Source organism: Podarcis cretensis (assembly GCF_951804945.1).
Source record: "Podarcis cretensis genome assembly, chromosome: 1".
Classification (NCBI taxonomy): Eukaryota; Metazoa; Chordata; class Lepidosauria; order Squamata; family Lacertidae; genus Podarcis; species Podarcis cretensis.
In genome coordinates, this window is record NC_137170.1 from 97,455,225 (window position 1) to 97,472,971 (window position 17,747).

The 17,747-nt window shown below is 39.9% G+C and overlaps 1 protein-coding gene across 3 annotated transcripts in view; it reads right to left on the reverse strand.

Annotated features, from left to right (window-relative positions):
- Positions 1 to 17,747, reverse strand: part of DPP10 (dipeptidyl peptidase like 10) — a 603,190-nt gene that overhangs the window by 15,276 nt on the left and 570,167 nt on the right. For all 3 annotated transcript variants that reach the window (XM_079993430.1, XM_079993429.1, XM_079993431.1), the window contains 3 exons: positions 15,848 to 15,895; positions 13,436 to 13,534; positions 13,259 to 13,328 (listed from right to left, as the gene is read on the reverse strand). In XM_079993430.1, the coding sequence (XP_079849556.1) occupies positions 13,259 to 13,328; positions 13,436 to 13,534; positions 15,848 to 15,895 (217 nt within the window). The remainder of the gene's footprint in view (positions 1 to 13,258; positions 13,329 to 13,435; positions 13,535 to 15,847; positions 15,896 to 17,747) is intronic.

A 17,747-nucleotide genomic window follows, 5' to 3' on the forward strand; every position in this document is an offset into this window, starting at 1 on the left:
TGGAGCTCTGAGGGAAATATGAACTCCATTACTACAATTAGTATCAGATCTGACAGTTCTGGACTCTGCATCTTCACTTTCGTACCAATCAAGAATGCAATGAAGTTTCCCAGCCTCTTTTGTCTATTGGACACTGTATCACTATATACAAAAGGCTAATTAATTTCAGTGAATGAAGCAACAAAACAAAATAAGCAAAACACAGTCTTCTAAGACTTGCAATTTCAATTCAATTCCTCTTCCTTTCTCTTAATAAACTCTCTTATGCAAATGAACCTGAAACAGCTATGCAAAAGAGATTGACAATAAAATGTGTAGCTACTATCTACTATGTCACTATTTAAAAATTCAAGGATTGTTTAATTTATTCATATAAGAATTTTAACCTGACCTTCTAACACAAATGGATCTGTCAAGGCAGCTTAAAACATTTAAAAATCTTAGTTTAACAATAAAGCAGTTGTATTTTTTTTTTAAAAAAAAATCAATTGAGGGAGGCAGAACAGAGATAACTGAAAACCTTTGCTTAAAGCATTATTTGCCTGACAGCTGTCAAGGGAGTAAACCCTTGAAATTTCATGAAGCAGGGTGCTCCAGAGTTTGGGTGTAGCCCCTCTCCTGTCACAGCCTGCCATGCTTCTGTCATAGGTAGGACTGAGGTTCACCAAACTCTACCTGCCTAATTCCCAGAACAAATAATCTACCAAGAGGACCAAAGCTGCCTGAAACCCCAAACCTAGGCCTGAAGACAGATTGTCTAGCCCCATTTAAATCTGTTTCATCCAATCACCCTTGGATCTGAGATGCCACCACACCTTCAAGCACCTTCCCCAAGAAGAGTAGAGCAGAGGCTGGCTGCCCACCCAGAGAGAGATTTTCCTATAAAAGTTTCATGACAGCCACCTTAAGGCTAAATAGACAAATAGACAGTCTCCACTCTCTGTGCCCACTCAACCAGACCTAGCTTCCTTAATGTGCCAGGAAGGGCAGGGATCACTTGATCTTGCCCATCTCCTCAGACTGTACAAATGAAATGAATCAAGTACAAGACATGCAGGAGTCAGAGATACATAATTAGGATCTGGTACAAACACGGCATATAAGTCACAGTAGATGTGAGCAACTTTATCTGCAAAATGTCTAGCAATACTGTCAGAATGGGAAATCACATCCTTTTCCTCAATTCTTGATGCAACATACTATTTAAAACTCATAGTTCAGCTAGGTGCCTCTCGATAGAGGCAAAGTGTGGGGTTTTTTTCATCACCACAGCAGAGGACTCAACATGGGCTCTAGTCCATGTCCAGTCATGTTGTCTTGAGTTTTCCTCCCACTGTTGCTCAAATAATTGTCTCTGCCACATTATCACCCTGAGTTCCCCAAAAAACAAAGGAGGCAGCTGGCTCCATTATCAGCTGCCTGAACCCATCAGTTTGGGTTAAATTCTGTCAACCACCTAGGTCATTTTCCTATCCCAGAGACAGGCCGAGACTTTGACAGAATCACTGGTTGATATAGCAGAAAACTCAGAGCAGTTAGGAAATGATTTAGATCCATCTTTGGACCTTTATAATGGGTCATGTACCACTCTGAGCTTAGGAGCTTATTTAAGCCTAAACCCCACAAGGTAGGAATCTATACATGACAATAAATCTATGACCCTAAATCCAAGTCCATACCTAGCTCACCAACCACCCCATACAGAACCAAAAAGCCAAGTCAAGAATCTGTCCTACAATATGAATGGGCCCTGATATCAGTTGGTAAATTCACACAGATGCCAAGTAGTCCATGAAGTTCTGAATGTCTACTGAAAGGTTCGCATCAACATGGGCATTGAGTCATTTAACCACTAATCAGAGAGACTACCACTGTGCTCAATACTACTCTAGCTAGCTCAGGCAAGGAGACTGTTGGGCAGCAGGGAGACCTGAACCCAGGGGCAGCGCATCCTGTTTTGCCACATGAGGCAAAACAGGAAGTGCTGCTTTCCCCTGCCCTGCTACTCCTGTTGCGACTGGCATACTTGTTGCCACTGGCATATTTATTGCCACTGGTACTGATTCTCTACCTGCCTGCTACTTCCACTATTTCGGGCAAGAGTTCACATGATTTCGGCTGATACTGGCAGCACTTCTGCACTGGTGGGACAGGGGCGGCACCTGTGGGGCATCCAACTTGGGGGCTTCTGCTGCCTTAGTCTGCCTCATGGCAGAGCCAGCTCTGCCAATATCCCAGCAGAATTTCCTATCCTCATGTATAAACAGGAAGATGGTTTAATTGGAATCTTGGTTATGCTGATGGAACTTCAACACCGCAGCAGCTCTGCTTCCCTACCCACCTCCCTAGCACTTGGATGGGTGCTATAGAGAGAATCCTGGAGGAGAGATCTCCCTCACCCAGGATCAAGTCCTAGATGGCCATGCCCTTCCTATTTATGGAACTACCTTCTAAGATAACCATCTTCAGACTAAGAGAGATGCCACCACAGCCCCAAGGAATGTTTGACCAAATGAGCTGGAAGAGAAGGAAAATACTACCTAGTCACCCCTGCTTTTCCTGTAATGATTAGTCTACCATTCCTCCCATTGCATGCAGCTCTTATGACCATATATGGCTCCTAAGGATATCTCCAATACTGGACATTAATATAAATCTTGACACATGCCTGTAAACCCATTCCAAGTAACATTTACAAATGCAGTAAGTTACATCATTATGGTTGTCCGGCTTGTTTTAAATATACACCCCCATTTTTCTTCTTACCTTTTAATCAAGTACATAGTTATAGCTCTGCCTTAAAAAAATAGCATGGCATTATAAAATGTAAATCTGCATGTATTAAAATAAGTTATGAAAATGGATGATTCTCCTATCCTGCCATGTTGTTAATCCAAAACGTAATAATTCCTTCACTCTGTTCCTAGAGAAAACCTCCAAGGACAACACTAACTGTACACAGTGGGTTCTCTTTTATGCACCTATATTTCTAGATTGCAGACTATACAGTTTTGTGCAATAGAAAATACCACATGTATTGTAACTTTATACTGAGCTGTGTGTTCTTCCATTATCATATGCATCACATATTGATCAAAGCTAAGAATATCCTTGTGGCAAACAGACCAGAGGAAATCAATAAGTATAAGAGTGCTATATTTAAAGTAAAATTGCAGCTGGATAGTTCTGCTTTCCTATGAACTTTCTGCTGTTCATATTTAATATAGCATAGTCTGCGTTATTCTATCCTGCTGTTCTATGCAGCTAAAATTCACTTTATCATGTTTTAAAAATCCAATATGATAATGAGTAATCTTTTATAGGAAGCTTGGTAGCCAATGACTGAAATTAAGCCAGATCTGAATTATTTTCCATTTGCATAAAGCAAGGATGGAGAACCCGTGACCCTCCAGATTTTGGGGTACAGGTTTGGGGTACATAATTATAAAATTAACAATATATTGCCTTTTGGGGCATAGGCTACCCAAAGCAGTTCAAAATTTCAAAACCCACAATGAATATGACATTCTAAAATAAACTCTGATCACTGGCCATGCTGGCTGGAGTTGATAGGAATAGGAATTCAACAACACCTAAAGGCCACTGGTTCCCCAACCCTGGCATAAGGGAGGCGGAAAAGAGTGCAATCCAGTGGGTGCCCTTGTACTCATGGAAGGGAGCTGGAAAGGGGGGGGGGGTAAATAATTTACATTACCTACTCCACCCCTTCACCTCCACCCCCCAGCTTAAACTCATATCCAGAAAGTTGGAGGACTTTTTAGATCATTGGCTGCAGAGGGAAAGTGGGCTTGGCAAAAATTGCCCCCCTTCTCTTCCGTAAGTAGATGCCTCCACTGTGAATGAGACGGGCACCAATTGGATTCTACCTGCTGCAGAGAAACGGTAGCTTATCCTGGTGATTTAATTGTTAAGATTACTGGAGACATGTGCTGATTCACTTCTACTACCCAAATTTTCAAACAGTATTAAACAATGGATGCTACCATTTAAGATGCATTATCTACACATTTCAAGGAAAGAGGTTAATTGTGTCAGAGAGAGAAAAGAATGATGATCACCTCTCACTTTTATTATACAGATTAAATGCTGCTGCCTTCACTCTACTTAATTATTTCCTATGCAGCCAGGGAGTGTATCTTCCAAATCTCTAAATGAATAAGGTGGACATTAATGAGGAAAATCAAAGATCTGAGAGTTAAACTTTGATCCTAATTATATAGAAGAGAGATAATAATCAGTCTTTCAGGCAATTATGGTACATCTCTCTAATCTATAGAGTACAGTATATATAATGTAGTTAAAGGAAGTTGAACATGAAGCATATTAGAATGGGAGGACCAAACTGAAGAATTAGAATTTACAATCTACTTAACAATTTTAGTGTATGCATCAAAATGAGAGAGGGGGGGTAAGTACAGATAATTGTAACATGTGTAAATGTAGAGGCTAACACTTCTGCTATAGTGGAAATACAATATATACACATTTTACAACTTTCCTTGAAATATCCAAACCATTTATGTTGAAATAGTCCACAGAATCAGTGTACTGAGAGTAGACTAAATTATACTTTGAAAAGGAGGAATGGCTCAACATGGGGGTTGGGTCTTTACTGAATATACACATCTGATGCTACACCCTTTAAAAGGGGCCCAAGGGAGTTATTGGAACAACGCAAATGGAAACTGCATCCTTCAAAGCAACCACATCAAACAGCTGCAACAAAAAGAAAGGCTTTAGTAGCTGAGGGAATCAGCCAAGACATATCTGAACTTTGCTTGACAAAACGAACCTAAAGCCTTTCTGGGAAAGTCAGTTGTTGTAAAGGATGAGACTTCACAACATTAATACTAATAATATAGGGATCATTTCTCCTTTATTTATTCATTGTTCCTAAACCACCTCTCATGCAAATGAATCCCTGGGCAGTTTACAAACAGCAACAACAACTGCAGATAAAAATATAAACTATAAATAAAGCAAAAAGGACAAAAGGTAGCATAAAGTAGTAGATTTAAAAAAAAAAAAACTGCAAAAGGCAGAATACTGCTCAAATCATGAAACCTTGGAGATACTAATCAGTACCACTGAAAGTGGGACATGGGTGGCACTGTGGTCTAAACTACAGAGCCTAGGGCTTGCTGATCAGAAGGTCGGCAGTTCGAATCCCCGCAACAGGGTGAGCTCCCAGTGCTTGGTTCCAGCTCCTGCCCACCTAGCAGTTCGAAAGAACGTCAAAAGTGCAAGTAGATAAATAGGTACCACTCCGGTTAGGAAGGTAAACGGCGTTTCTGTGCGCTGCTCTGGTTCGCCAGAAGCAGCTTAGTCATGCTGGCCACATGACCCGGAAGCTGTCTGCGGAGAAACGCCGGCTCCCTCGGCCTATAGAGCCAGATGAACGTGCAACCCCAGAGTCATCCGTGACTGGACCTAACGGTCAGGGGTACCTTTACCTTTTACTACTGAAAGCCTGCTTGCAAACATATAGTAGCAGTACCAGTAATAATAATAATAGTTGTTGTTGTTGTTGTTATTCTGGGTGGCCTACAACATAATATATAAATATAAAAACACAATGTTTTGACTTGGTACTGGAAATCTATTGATGTAGACTAACATACCCCTAAAGGTAGAGGGTCAGATTCAAGTATCCCACTACACTAGCTGAAGGCAGTGCAAGGACTCCTGCTAACACAACAGGTCTTCCCTCTTCTCCTTCCCCCAGATTTGCTCTGAAGGATTGTGAGAAGCCCCAAACAGCATGTGAGGGAGGGGAGGTAGTTCTGTCTAGCAAGCAGAAATGCTTGCACTGATTGAATTATTTTATTAGTGCAACATGGATTCCCTCCTAGGGAATTCCATAGTCAGGGTGCCACCATAGAGAAGGCTCTATGCTGTGTCCCTATACAATGAGCAGTCTTCATCCACAGGGCACAAAATGCTGCCTCTGCAGATCTTAGAGCCCAAGTTGACTGGTACAGGAATCCCAACATAGCTCCTTGCTATGACCTCTCTCACCTGAATCTTAAAAGCAGTGCATACACATAACATAGTATGATTCTAAATACAACTCAACTTTGTTTTAGGTTACGAATATATGGGCCTTCCATATATGTCTTCCATGTAAGTAGTTAAGAGCCGTTCACAGGCACCATGCTGATTGTCAGAAACTCATATGACAATGTCTTTTGGCACTGTAGGCTTGCAATACACAGGCCTCAAGCCAGGCCCTTCCTCACCCTCCTTTCAGAAAGACTTCATGACTTATTTCCAACCAATGAGGCATATTCAAGCAATCCATGTTGTAGCTATTGCTGCCTGAAGAGAAATAGAAGGTGATAATATTGGCTGAACTGATGCTCAGGTATTACTAAGTGTATGGAGGGGGTAGATTCAGCCATGCTCACATAACACTATCTGGCTATCTTCTGTCTTCTCATTCTTATGAGCACTTGGGTACCCCCCCCCCAAAAAAAAATGCCTTCTTCAATAACTAGTTGCTATAGAAGTGACTTTTCTTTGAGACTGATAAAAGGATAATTGCCAATACTGTGTTCATTCTAAAAGGAGGAAGTCCTCTTCATGCCTTACCCAGGATTACTCAGGTTTCTAAATCACATGGAATGCCTCTGTGTGTAGATAAAGCTCCCTGCTGCAGAAGCTATATTCAGTGTAGCTAAATATACAATCAAGATGCTTTCATTATGTATCTGAATACCAATTACTTGGGATCACAAGCAGGAGAACACTTTTGAATTCATATCCTGCTTGTGGGCTTCCCATAAGCATCCATCTGGCCTCTGTTATAACAGAATGATAGAATAGGCCCAAGCAGGGCTCACCTAATATTTTAATGTTCTTTATATGTGAGCAACGCATGAAGAGGGCTACAGATTCTTAATATTGTCCTCTTATATCTAATGGCCCCAAGCCCTTCATATCATGCCCACATTTAGACGTGGAGCTTTAAATTAATTGAAGCTACAGTAGCTGCGGCACTGTATCAAACTGCAAACAGTGTAGAAAAACAAACAAGACCAGGAACGTTGGCAGAGTTCTGAAAATGCTTTCAGTTAGGTGTGTTATTGTAAAGGGGAACTCCTGAAAGAAATTAAATCTTCGAAGAGTGATACAACTGTCTGAAGCTTCCAGCCCTTCAATATCCAAGAAGGTGCGAACTACGCTGATTTGTAATCAGGAATAAAGCATTCTGCAATATCATCTGAAAGGAAATTAACTGTTTACCATATGTGCACCATCATACAAAAAGAGATTGCACACAGAGACCTGGTGTGATAGGACCTTATGTTAATTGCAGAACTACCACTTTCACAATGTAGAGCTTTGATAATTGACATCATAAAAGGCATCTATATCACTGCTACTTGAAACGGTGGGAAATTTATGCAGCCAAACATATCTATACATAATTGTCTGTAAGAAAGGGGTTAGGGATCCCAGAGTTCTTAACTGCTAGAAAAGACTCAGGTTGGTCATGACCTCTCTCCTTTGGGCTGGTTCTTCTCTTGCATGCAATTCACCAGATACATGAAGCTGGAGCTCCCAAGCAATGACTCCATATCCAAATATACTTTTTTTATATTTTGTAACTTAAGAATACTTTATCCATGCTGATTCTGCTGGGGCACAGAGTTCTCATTACTACAAGTAAAGCATTTAAACTTAAGGTTGTGGTCTATTCACTCCAAGGTGGGAGAGTACAATTGTAAGTGCTTAATACTGGGGCATATAAAGGTTTAACCACACATATTCCCCACACTTTGCAAATGCTGCACTTATTTCTGTTTTAAACTCTGCTGGGAGCTCCGAGAGTGAGTCAGGCCCCCACACTTTTGAATTCAGACAGTCACCCATTTTTCTTCTGCTGTTTCCTACACAAGGGACTTCAGAATTAACTTATATCCCCCTGATATTTCCCAAAAGAAACAACATGATTCAGTATCTGAAATAGCAGTACAGTGGTACCTCGGGTTACTTAATTCGTTTCGGAGGTCCATTCTTAACCTGCAACCGTTCTTAACCTGAGGTACCACTTTAGCTAATGGGGCCCCCACTGCTGCCACACCGCCGGCGTGCAATTTATGTTCTCATCCTGAGGTAAAGTTCTTAACCCAAGGTACTACTTTTAGGTGAGTGGTGTCTGTAACCCAAGGTACCACTGTACAGTGGTATCTCTGGCTGCAGATGGATCCCAAGGTTTTCACAACCTGAGGACCGCTTCTGCGCATGCACAGAACCTTTACTGCTTCTGCGCATGTGGATGTGGTGAAACCCAGTAAAATACTCCCGGGTTTGCCGTGCACGCATCCCGAAGTTTACGTAACCAGAGGGTTACATCAACATAGGATCGACTGTATTTTTTTTTAGAGCAGGTACTTCTGGTGTTGAGAAGGAGGAAAAGGTCACTGCTTGGACATGAGAGGGTTTTTTTGGTGTTTTTAAGTGCCAATCTATATTTCCCCCACCCCAAACCAGATATCTGAAGTCTGCACACAGTTCAATGGACTTAATGCTGTATTCATTCTGGATAGAAGCAACATGCGAACCGCAAAAGTAAGTTCTGTATTCTCAGGTACAATTTGGGCTTATCTTTAATTATAAGAGGATACTAATTCGGCATTTTCAGGGTAGAGGTTCTAGCAAATTGGAATGAGGATTACCACCTCCTGCTCTTCTGAAAGATCCAAGACAAATTAAATCAGCCCCAGAAGGTCTCTCCTGACAGACTTTTAGTATTGACTTTTCATTATATTGTGAAGAGATTTCTAAAAATAACTTCTCTAACACCAGCAGTGAAAATGTATAACTGAAAAGGTAAGGGGTTCAGCAGAAAGAAAAGAAAAATGGTTTACTGTTAGAACAACATAGAAGTGTCAATGTGTTCCTTTCGCCCCACTTCTTCTTTCCTTGGCAGTGAGCACAACATAATTGCATTTGAACAGGGAGGCCAATATGGTGGCTCCCACAACTTGTTATACTACAACTCCTATCTGCCCAAGTGAGACTGGCCAATGGTCAGAGATGTGGAAAGTTGTAGTCCAGCAACATTTTGAGGGTACCATGTAAGCAACCGCATGCCTCAGAAATATAACTATTCCCATGTTTTAAGATTAAGTCAGATGCGTGAACTGTGAAGCTTGCACTCTCAGAATTAACACTTTCCCAGTACCCTTCTGTTAATTCAGTTGTCTCAACTATTATTTTCCAGATCTCTCTTCTTGCTTCTATGTTCTGATCGTTCTTTAAAACGACAACCTGGTACATCCCCATATACAGTTACACCAGAGTCTGTCACCCCTGCTTGCTCCACTCACCAACCCCTTTGCTAACTCCTCTCCCCCTTGGCTACCCCCTCACAGCTAGCTCAAACCTCTCCTCACCCTATAGCCTCACAACTCATCCTACCCCACCCCTTAGAGTAGCACGAGTTGGGTCTAGTTGTTTAGGCCATTACAAACAAAGGCCTGGTCTCATTAAAGATTATACGCACAGTGGAAGACGGGATATGTTTGAGTGAAACCAAAGTTCACTCCTATATCCCATTCTACATATCACGGTCACATGTGAACTGACTAACAGAGGTTTTCCGACACTGCTGGAAATCAGTGCATGTCTTAAAATACCATCCTGGATTGAAGAGGTTTCAAACTGTAGCTCTTTGGTTTACAATTGAAGACCCGTAGGTCAAAAGGCAACTAGCAATCCAAGAAATAAATAAAATGAGTAGAACAGAAAATAGCAGCCACTTAGACATCACCAGAAGAAAAGACTAAAGAGAACACCGATTTCTTAAAATGTGCATATTTAGATGCAAATTTAGTAACAATTGCAATACTTTAAATAGAAATACAAGACATCTCACCAGCCTTCTGCCCAAGTACTAATTGTTGATGGACAACTTCAATGCCCCAACCCTCCCTTCTTATTGTTCTTTGTTTTAAAATTATACTTGGACTATACAGTCCTTCAAGTAGAGGACTGTCTTCTGTTAAAGTAGGACACATGACAACCCAAATCTAGAGTAGTGTTTTGTTGCCTTACTGATAATTATGGATGCTTCATCTTATACAAACGATTTATGTAACCATACATAAATATATACTTTATGACGTAACTTAACTTGCTCAACGGTGTTCTAATGTTGCAGACATGTGCAACTGTAGAAACTCTTCAGCCTTTTAAAAGAGTTCATAACTAGCATACTAGCAAATAGTACCCACATATACTAAGTAGCAACCCAGTTGTACTAGCAATAATTTAAATATTGTAAGAAAGAAGGAAAACTAAATGGACAGCAAAAACAGAATATTTGGAGAAAAGTATATGAGGCAAACTGCCTGAAAGCAGCACAACCCACAAGTGCGACAGCTCTTTTCAGTTTTAGGTGTTCTAAAGGGGTGGGGGGAGAATATGATAAATTCAGTCTTATCAATAATCAAAGGTTAGCAGATGCTGAAGGTTCTTCTGTGCACTTCCCATTCATGCTAATGAGATTCCTTGCTAATTGCTATTTCTTTTCATATTGCTACACTGGGAGGTGGGGGGAATCTGAAAACATTCTGTAACATTATGTATAGTTTAGATGTGCAACTTTCTGATTCATTAACTAGAATTTCCTTTGCACTGTGAGAGCTTTATGAGAAAAAGACACGCCGAGGAATCTAGATGACGATGTTCCAAATTTCAAATGTGCTATACTTAGCAATCTGAGCAATCCTAATTTGGCAGGTGAGCTAAAGACTGTATAACACAGCTCTGTTTGCCATTTCCCAACACTGGAGCAAGAGGATGACAAGTCATCAGCGAGCTGTTACAAATGAGGGTTATGCAAGGAGGTGTACAGGCCAAGATATAACTACATAAGCCATATATATCTAGTAGGGTAAAAGTAAAATATCATAATAAGTGAAAAGTGGTCCAGTCCAGATATAACATTAAACCATGATTTAACATTGCCAAAAAGGGCCTTCTCTAGCCTTGAAGATCAGAAGCAACCTCATACTGAACCAAACCATTGGTCCACCTATCCTAATATTGTTGACACTGACTGGCAGTGACTCTTCAAGGTTTCGGGTGGGTGGTATTTCCCAGCCCTTCCTGGAAATGCCAGGAATCGAAGTGCAACCTTCTGCGTGCAAAGCCTGTGCTCTACCACTGAGCTACAGCACTTGCCCCTAAATGCCCATAAATTATGAAACCAGGCCACTATCTAACCAAACAGTAAGTTAGGAATCCTTGATGCAAATACAAATGATTAATTGATGATGGATGCAGTCTGAGAAGCCATTCTAATTCCCCATCTGAACTATGTAGATCTCTTAAGCTTGGAGGCCTTCCATAACACTCCCACTACTTTCTGAAAGATATCAGCCTTCAAATAGCACATCTGTGTTAAAAAGGTAATTGTGTGGTGGGCCCTTGGCTTCACACTGATGGCCACGTGTGAAAAGCAGCTCATACAAACCAGGTGATTTTTAACTACAACAGAATCCTCCCCTTTCATTTCCCCACTGGTAAGGACTCTGATCCAAGCGAGTCAGAGGTAGGACAGGTGATAATTGTTGGTCTGCCTCCCTGCCTGCAACTCCCAATACCACTTCCAACACAGCTCTGGTTTTCCAGTGCTCCAGAGCAACATTTTGGAGGAAACAGAAAAGTGGAGGGGGAAAGGGAAATCTGCAAAAAAAAATCTCTTCTCCTTCCTGCTTTCCACCAGCAAGAGCAGGGTTCAAAGGAAATTAGGATTCTATCTATCACAACTGTTCTGTGCTATTCTTTTGATTGATAATGGTTTAATTTTGCCTTGTTTAATTTTTGCATTTTTAAAGAATTGACCACTTTAAGTTTTTGGGGAAATGGTACAATATATTTAGATAAATATATATAATGAATTAATGAATTCTTTGCACACTTTTGAATCAGACACTTTTATTATGGCCAGTGCAGTTCTGCTGCCATGATCATATATGAATTCTATTAGCACAGTGACCTCCAGGTGCTACTAAACTTCACTCCCAACCACTGACTATGCTGGCTGTGGATGGTGGGAGCTTTAGTGAGAATGTGGGTGTAATTTTAATCTGCTTTAGTATATTAACTTCTGTATGTTTTAAAGTAGAGTTGTAATTTTATTCTTGGTTTTAGTCTTTCATCTTTTGTAAACTGCTTGGAGGTTTGTTTGTTTTTTACTATCGAACAATACATAATTTTTTATGAAACAAGGAAATAGTTAAACAACATCTGGAGGGCACTTGCCACACATGCATCAGATGCTTAAAAAGTCAGAAGCAGATTATTGTGGTATGTGCTCACTACAATTTAAATCAAATCTGATATCATTTTTCAGCTATTACATATAATCAAAATCCTTCTATCTTGAAAAGATTGTAGGACAAATTATTTTTAACCCAAAAAGCTTTACTTCAAGAAATTTCACCCAGGTAAAATACTCAGTTTGGCACACACACACCTGTGCACATTTGCGTGTGTGCACAAACACAGACCGAGCCTCAATGGTGCCTCGAAAACCCAGATAGCCCCCCAACCCTCATAGCTACGGCTCTGGCTATTATTATCATGAACAAAAAAAAACCTGTGCAATCCCTGCAATGGTCAAAGCATACAGGAATGTTTTCCATGTTCAGAAATAGAGAAACTGCAATATCCTGAGCCTAGTCACTATGGGAAAAGTAGTAGCGACTTGTGTAGATCCCTTTGGTTTTCTCTCAACATTTGAACAGTTTCTGTGAAAAATCTACCATCCACCCCAGGGAAGATATTCTTGGGATAATCAAGTGGTTATTTTGTTTAACATCTGATCCCTTCCAAAGGTGGTGTGCGCATGAGCGCATGATGTGAACCAAGCAGATAGCTCCTCTTATGGACAGCTGTACCTATATCTTTGGGCAGGATTAAACTAATGAATGCTGTCACCAGAAGCCTGCTCAAGGACTTCTGCTTGCAGTTCCTTCAAATTTGGCTCTGTGGTGTTGGGGAGAGTCCCTGAAACAGCACATGGGAAGAGGGGGGATAGTTCCATCCAGCAAGATTAAATATTTGCCCTAATGGAACGATGGTCATATCTATTGATATATAAATAATTTACAGGATGTTTAGTGAAGCTCTTCATACAATGACAATTTCATGTGACCTAGAATAGCATGCAAACAAACCATTTCATAAATCAATTTAACTAATTTTAATGATTTATACTCACACTATTAAGAGGACAGGATATGCACTCCGTTCTGTGAAATCCTTTGGAAATGACAACTGTAAAGGAAGTTCTTTTAAGAAAAGAGTAAAACATTAAAGGCTGGTAGTTTCAAAGATGAAAAAATATATTATTTGAAAATGTTCTGTTTGGTTCTCAACAGCATTCAGATATATTTACCATAGTCATCAATGTGAAGCATTTTAGTTTCCGTCCTGAATGTTCTTTTCTTTAAGACTGCTTCATTTAATACAGAATTATTTTCTAGTATATAAAATTCTGCAAGAGCAAATGACAAGAAAAAGAAACGCATATGTGTGTATCAATTGGTATAGCATAAAAATAACAATCCGTATTTTTAAGGAGGCTAAACCCAAACCAAATGCATGTCCTAAAAACATATTTATATAATGGATACTATGAACACTCTTTAGCTCAATTTGTAACACAATTGAATTTGATCCATTGTTAAATACTGATGGTTACCTAACTAAGCCTGTTCTTGGATGGATCAGGAATAATATTATCTATAGAGTATAGAGAGAAAGGATGTTCAGCTGAGTAAGGCCACAAATGATTGCCTTGAGTATTTTCCTATTTCCACCTTTCGATTCCCTGGGGTAAACTAAACTACTGTAGGCCAGACCTGGCTGAGGTGTGTTTGGAACTGCCCTGCAGCCTCCCCACCTCAATCCCAAATTAGGCTAAGGGGGAACAAAGTATCCGTTGAATCCAGGACAGGGCAGGTGATTTTCAGGGCAGTAACAGGGCATAGAGAAGGTCCAAAATTCAATCCCTGACATCTCCAGGTAGGGTTGGGAGAGCCAGGTGGACCAATGGTATAATGTGGCATACAGCAAAGTCCTCTTAATTAAATGAACCAGTGCAGAAAAAGCTATACATCAGGGAATAGCTTGCCCAGCATCCCAGAATGAAAAGAGAAGTTAAACTCTAGTAATGCATTTTTCCAGTGCTCAATTCAGAATGCCACAGAACCTTAACATTACAACATGGTTTGAATTAATATATTTTTAATCCAGCTGTATCTGGATAAATATTTGATTGGTTTTCTCTCAGCTTCAATCTTCGTTTTTCATTTTTTATATCTCTCCTCATTTAGGGCAACAAGGGATAATCTAGGAAGCTAGGAAGTAATTTCTGGGCAGTCAACCAAAATATTGTAATCATTGTTTCAGATACAGTAATTGAAGTAAACTTCAATCGTGTATTTTCTGCTTTATTAATAGAAGAGATTATCTAATTTTGCATTCAGGCATTAGATACGTCATTGGTTTTATCGTAAATGGCAAACAATGATCTCTAGACATTATCCAATTTTCTGCTAAAAAATGCTCTGAACAAACGAAATCTTTCCTTTGAACCTTTGCAGATGGAGACTCTAAAAAGGATCAGAGCCAGTCATTGCTTCTTTGTACAAGTATCAAACCATTATGCTGACAACTGCCTAGTCCAGTTAACATAGACAAAAATATTGTACTTTAAAGAGAAATATCAAAAAGACTTGAACAAGGGATCATTTGGATCCAAGTCTTCATCAATTAAAGTGCATTAGTTACATTATCCAAATGATGCACAGCTGCATGGAGTGGACTGAAGTCTTTCCAGACATACATTTGAAATTAAATTATATTTAATGCCAAGAATGTTCAAACTAAATGCAAGCAGTAGAGTAGTGCTAAAATTAATGAAATGTTGATATTTATTTTTGAGATTTCAAATAAAAAGGTAAGGAGAACACTGCAAATCGCCAGCTCTGCTGGCTGAAAGAAGTTAAGGAGGAGAGCAGGTGCCTGTTCACTGATAGAAAAGTGTAGAGCAGAGGTTCCAGTATAGGGTTCCATAGCTACACTAGCCTGGCCCCAAATGGAACCAAATGGGATAAAGAAATAAAAAGAAAATCCAGCTGGGGAAGCTTGTCCATACTTCCTGCTTTGGCCAGGATGAGCCAACAGGGTTTGGGATGTGGCAGGTAATCTGTCACTTCACACAGTCCCAACCCTACTGGGCTTGTACTTTTATATCATCTGTGGAAATTAGTTATTAGAGTAGAAAGAATACTGAGGAATTTGTGTGGGTGGGTGGGTTTTTTATTGGATATATCTTACAGTTTTGGAGAAACACACTGCACATTTTTAAAGAGTTTTGTAATACTGCAGAAGATTAAGAAAAGCAAAATTTGGTTTATTAAACGTAGGTTGAATTAGACAAGTAGCACTCCTAAAACAGCACCTTAATCCAAACTAATTGGATTACAGCTTTAAAGTATTTCAAAGCATATAACAGAGTCCCTGTAACAGGAACTCAATTTGCATAGTTAGTGAAAGGGATCGTGCCATTGTGCCACCTAATTAACGCAAGCATTAACAGGAGTTAAAAGATATACATCTAGTATAACATCAGTCTGCAAAATCCCTGGTATGTTATAGTCACTTGATTAATTTTCCTCTACTCTTATCACTTACAGGGATGTTTATTGCTAGGCTGTAATTAAGATGGGTTTTCATAAATTAATTCTGTGAAGGTCTAAAAGTAAGAGAGAAAATCCACAATGAACTAGTAGTGTAGACTTACTTTCAGGATTGCTTGTACTATGCACACTGACAACTGGAACACCAGGTCCTATAACATCAGACAACATACACATACAATTATTAAACATAAAATTATAAAATATAGAGGCATCAGCACTTCAGTAGAAAGCAAGCATCTCATGATGCGATTTAGCTGCTCTGCACTCAGTCCTCCAAACAATTAATGCATGTTCTTCAACACTAAACCCATGAGTAGTCTCGTTAATGCCAGTGCATTACTAGGATAGTCTCATGGCGAATAACACAAGTTTGAGGCACTATTATTATTATCATCTCAATTTTACAGTTGAGAAACTGACACATAGAGCGATTAATAGTCTGATTATAAAAAGTATGGAACACCTGCAGCTACTATTAAATTCAAAAGAGAACAGTGAGTATTCAGCACTTTTCAAAGTCATTTGGAGGCTGTTAGAGATTTAGGGAAAGAACTCAAAAGTAATGTGTCCCATGCTCAGTTCAAGATTCAAGGGCCAGACAACAGTATCACAGTCAAGGACAGCCTGACCTCAATTTATGTTCTGGCTGCTGCGATTTCTACTTTCCAACAGTCAAGATGGCTTCTGAATCTGTTTCTTTCCAACTGTGGACTGCTAAAATGAAAATAGGAAAACCACCCACCCACTCCCCTCTTCATCAGCAGAAAGATCCTATGCTCTTTCCTGAGATTCCTGATAATGAAGGTAATTTGAGGCTATAGGACCAGTTCTCACATAACACTAAGCGAAACCATGGTTTAGTGCAAATGAGCAAACATGTAAATGGCAGCAGCAAAGATTAGACTGCTTTGCTGCTCCCACAGTCCTGCTCCTGCTCTGCTGTGTCCATCAGAACCCAGGCTTGCGCTTTTTATCTTCCAGACAAACTATGAGCACTAAACCAAGAACAAACCTTGATTACACTTTGTGGTTTCCTTGGAGTGACACAAACCATGAGCTGTGTTCGGACATATCGCTAAGCCAAACCATGGTTTAGGCCTGAGTAGAGCATTAGAACTGAGGGGGCATCAGTCTTGAGAACCTGCACATTTGGTTTGCCTTAGCTTTATGTATTAACTGGGCTATAGAGAGCTTATGTTATTTTAGATCTTTTAGGGACTTAGTGGAGTCTGGTAATAACAAATCCCAATATTTATTTCTATCAAATACAAAATTTGGCATCAGGTTGAGAACTGGGAAATCTTCTATGCTATCTATGCAAATGTGGCTCCCTGTAACCATGGCTTAGGCTTTAATGTCATATACAGACTGTTGTCTTTCCTCTACCAATACATATACATATGCACTTATATATAATTCTAGACATATTTTCCATCTCCTTGTCATTGAGCTTTAGCAGGGTTGGGGGTGGGATTGGAAATAAAAAATGTTAAAGCATTGTCCAAGAACGCTAGTTACATAAACCAGCTCTGAGCTGAGCCACAAGGAGCTTATCCATCACTATTTTGGATGAGTCTGGAACAGAGCTTGCAGAGTGTCCATACTCTTTTACAGGAAGGGGGAACCTATGGCCCTCCAGATATTATCATACTCCAATTGCTATTGGTTGTATAATTGCATATGGCTGCAATCCTGGGATAAACTTCCATTGACTATTGTGGGACCCACTTCTGAGAAAAAATGCATACGATTGCTCTGCTGCCTTTTTATAGCTTCCACCTTCCCTCATGTTCTCTTCTCAGTTATGCTCTTAGCCGATGCCACATATTTTTATTTCTTTTCTGCAAGGTCTGAGTTCTTTAAATGAACAGTGTAGTATTGTGCTGTGCAGTTGTGACTACCACATCTGCTGCCAGCTCCTTCCCACCTCTATTCCATAAACTTCCATGGATTGATGGCATGAAGCTTATGGCAAGATGACAAATGGATAATAAAAAGGCA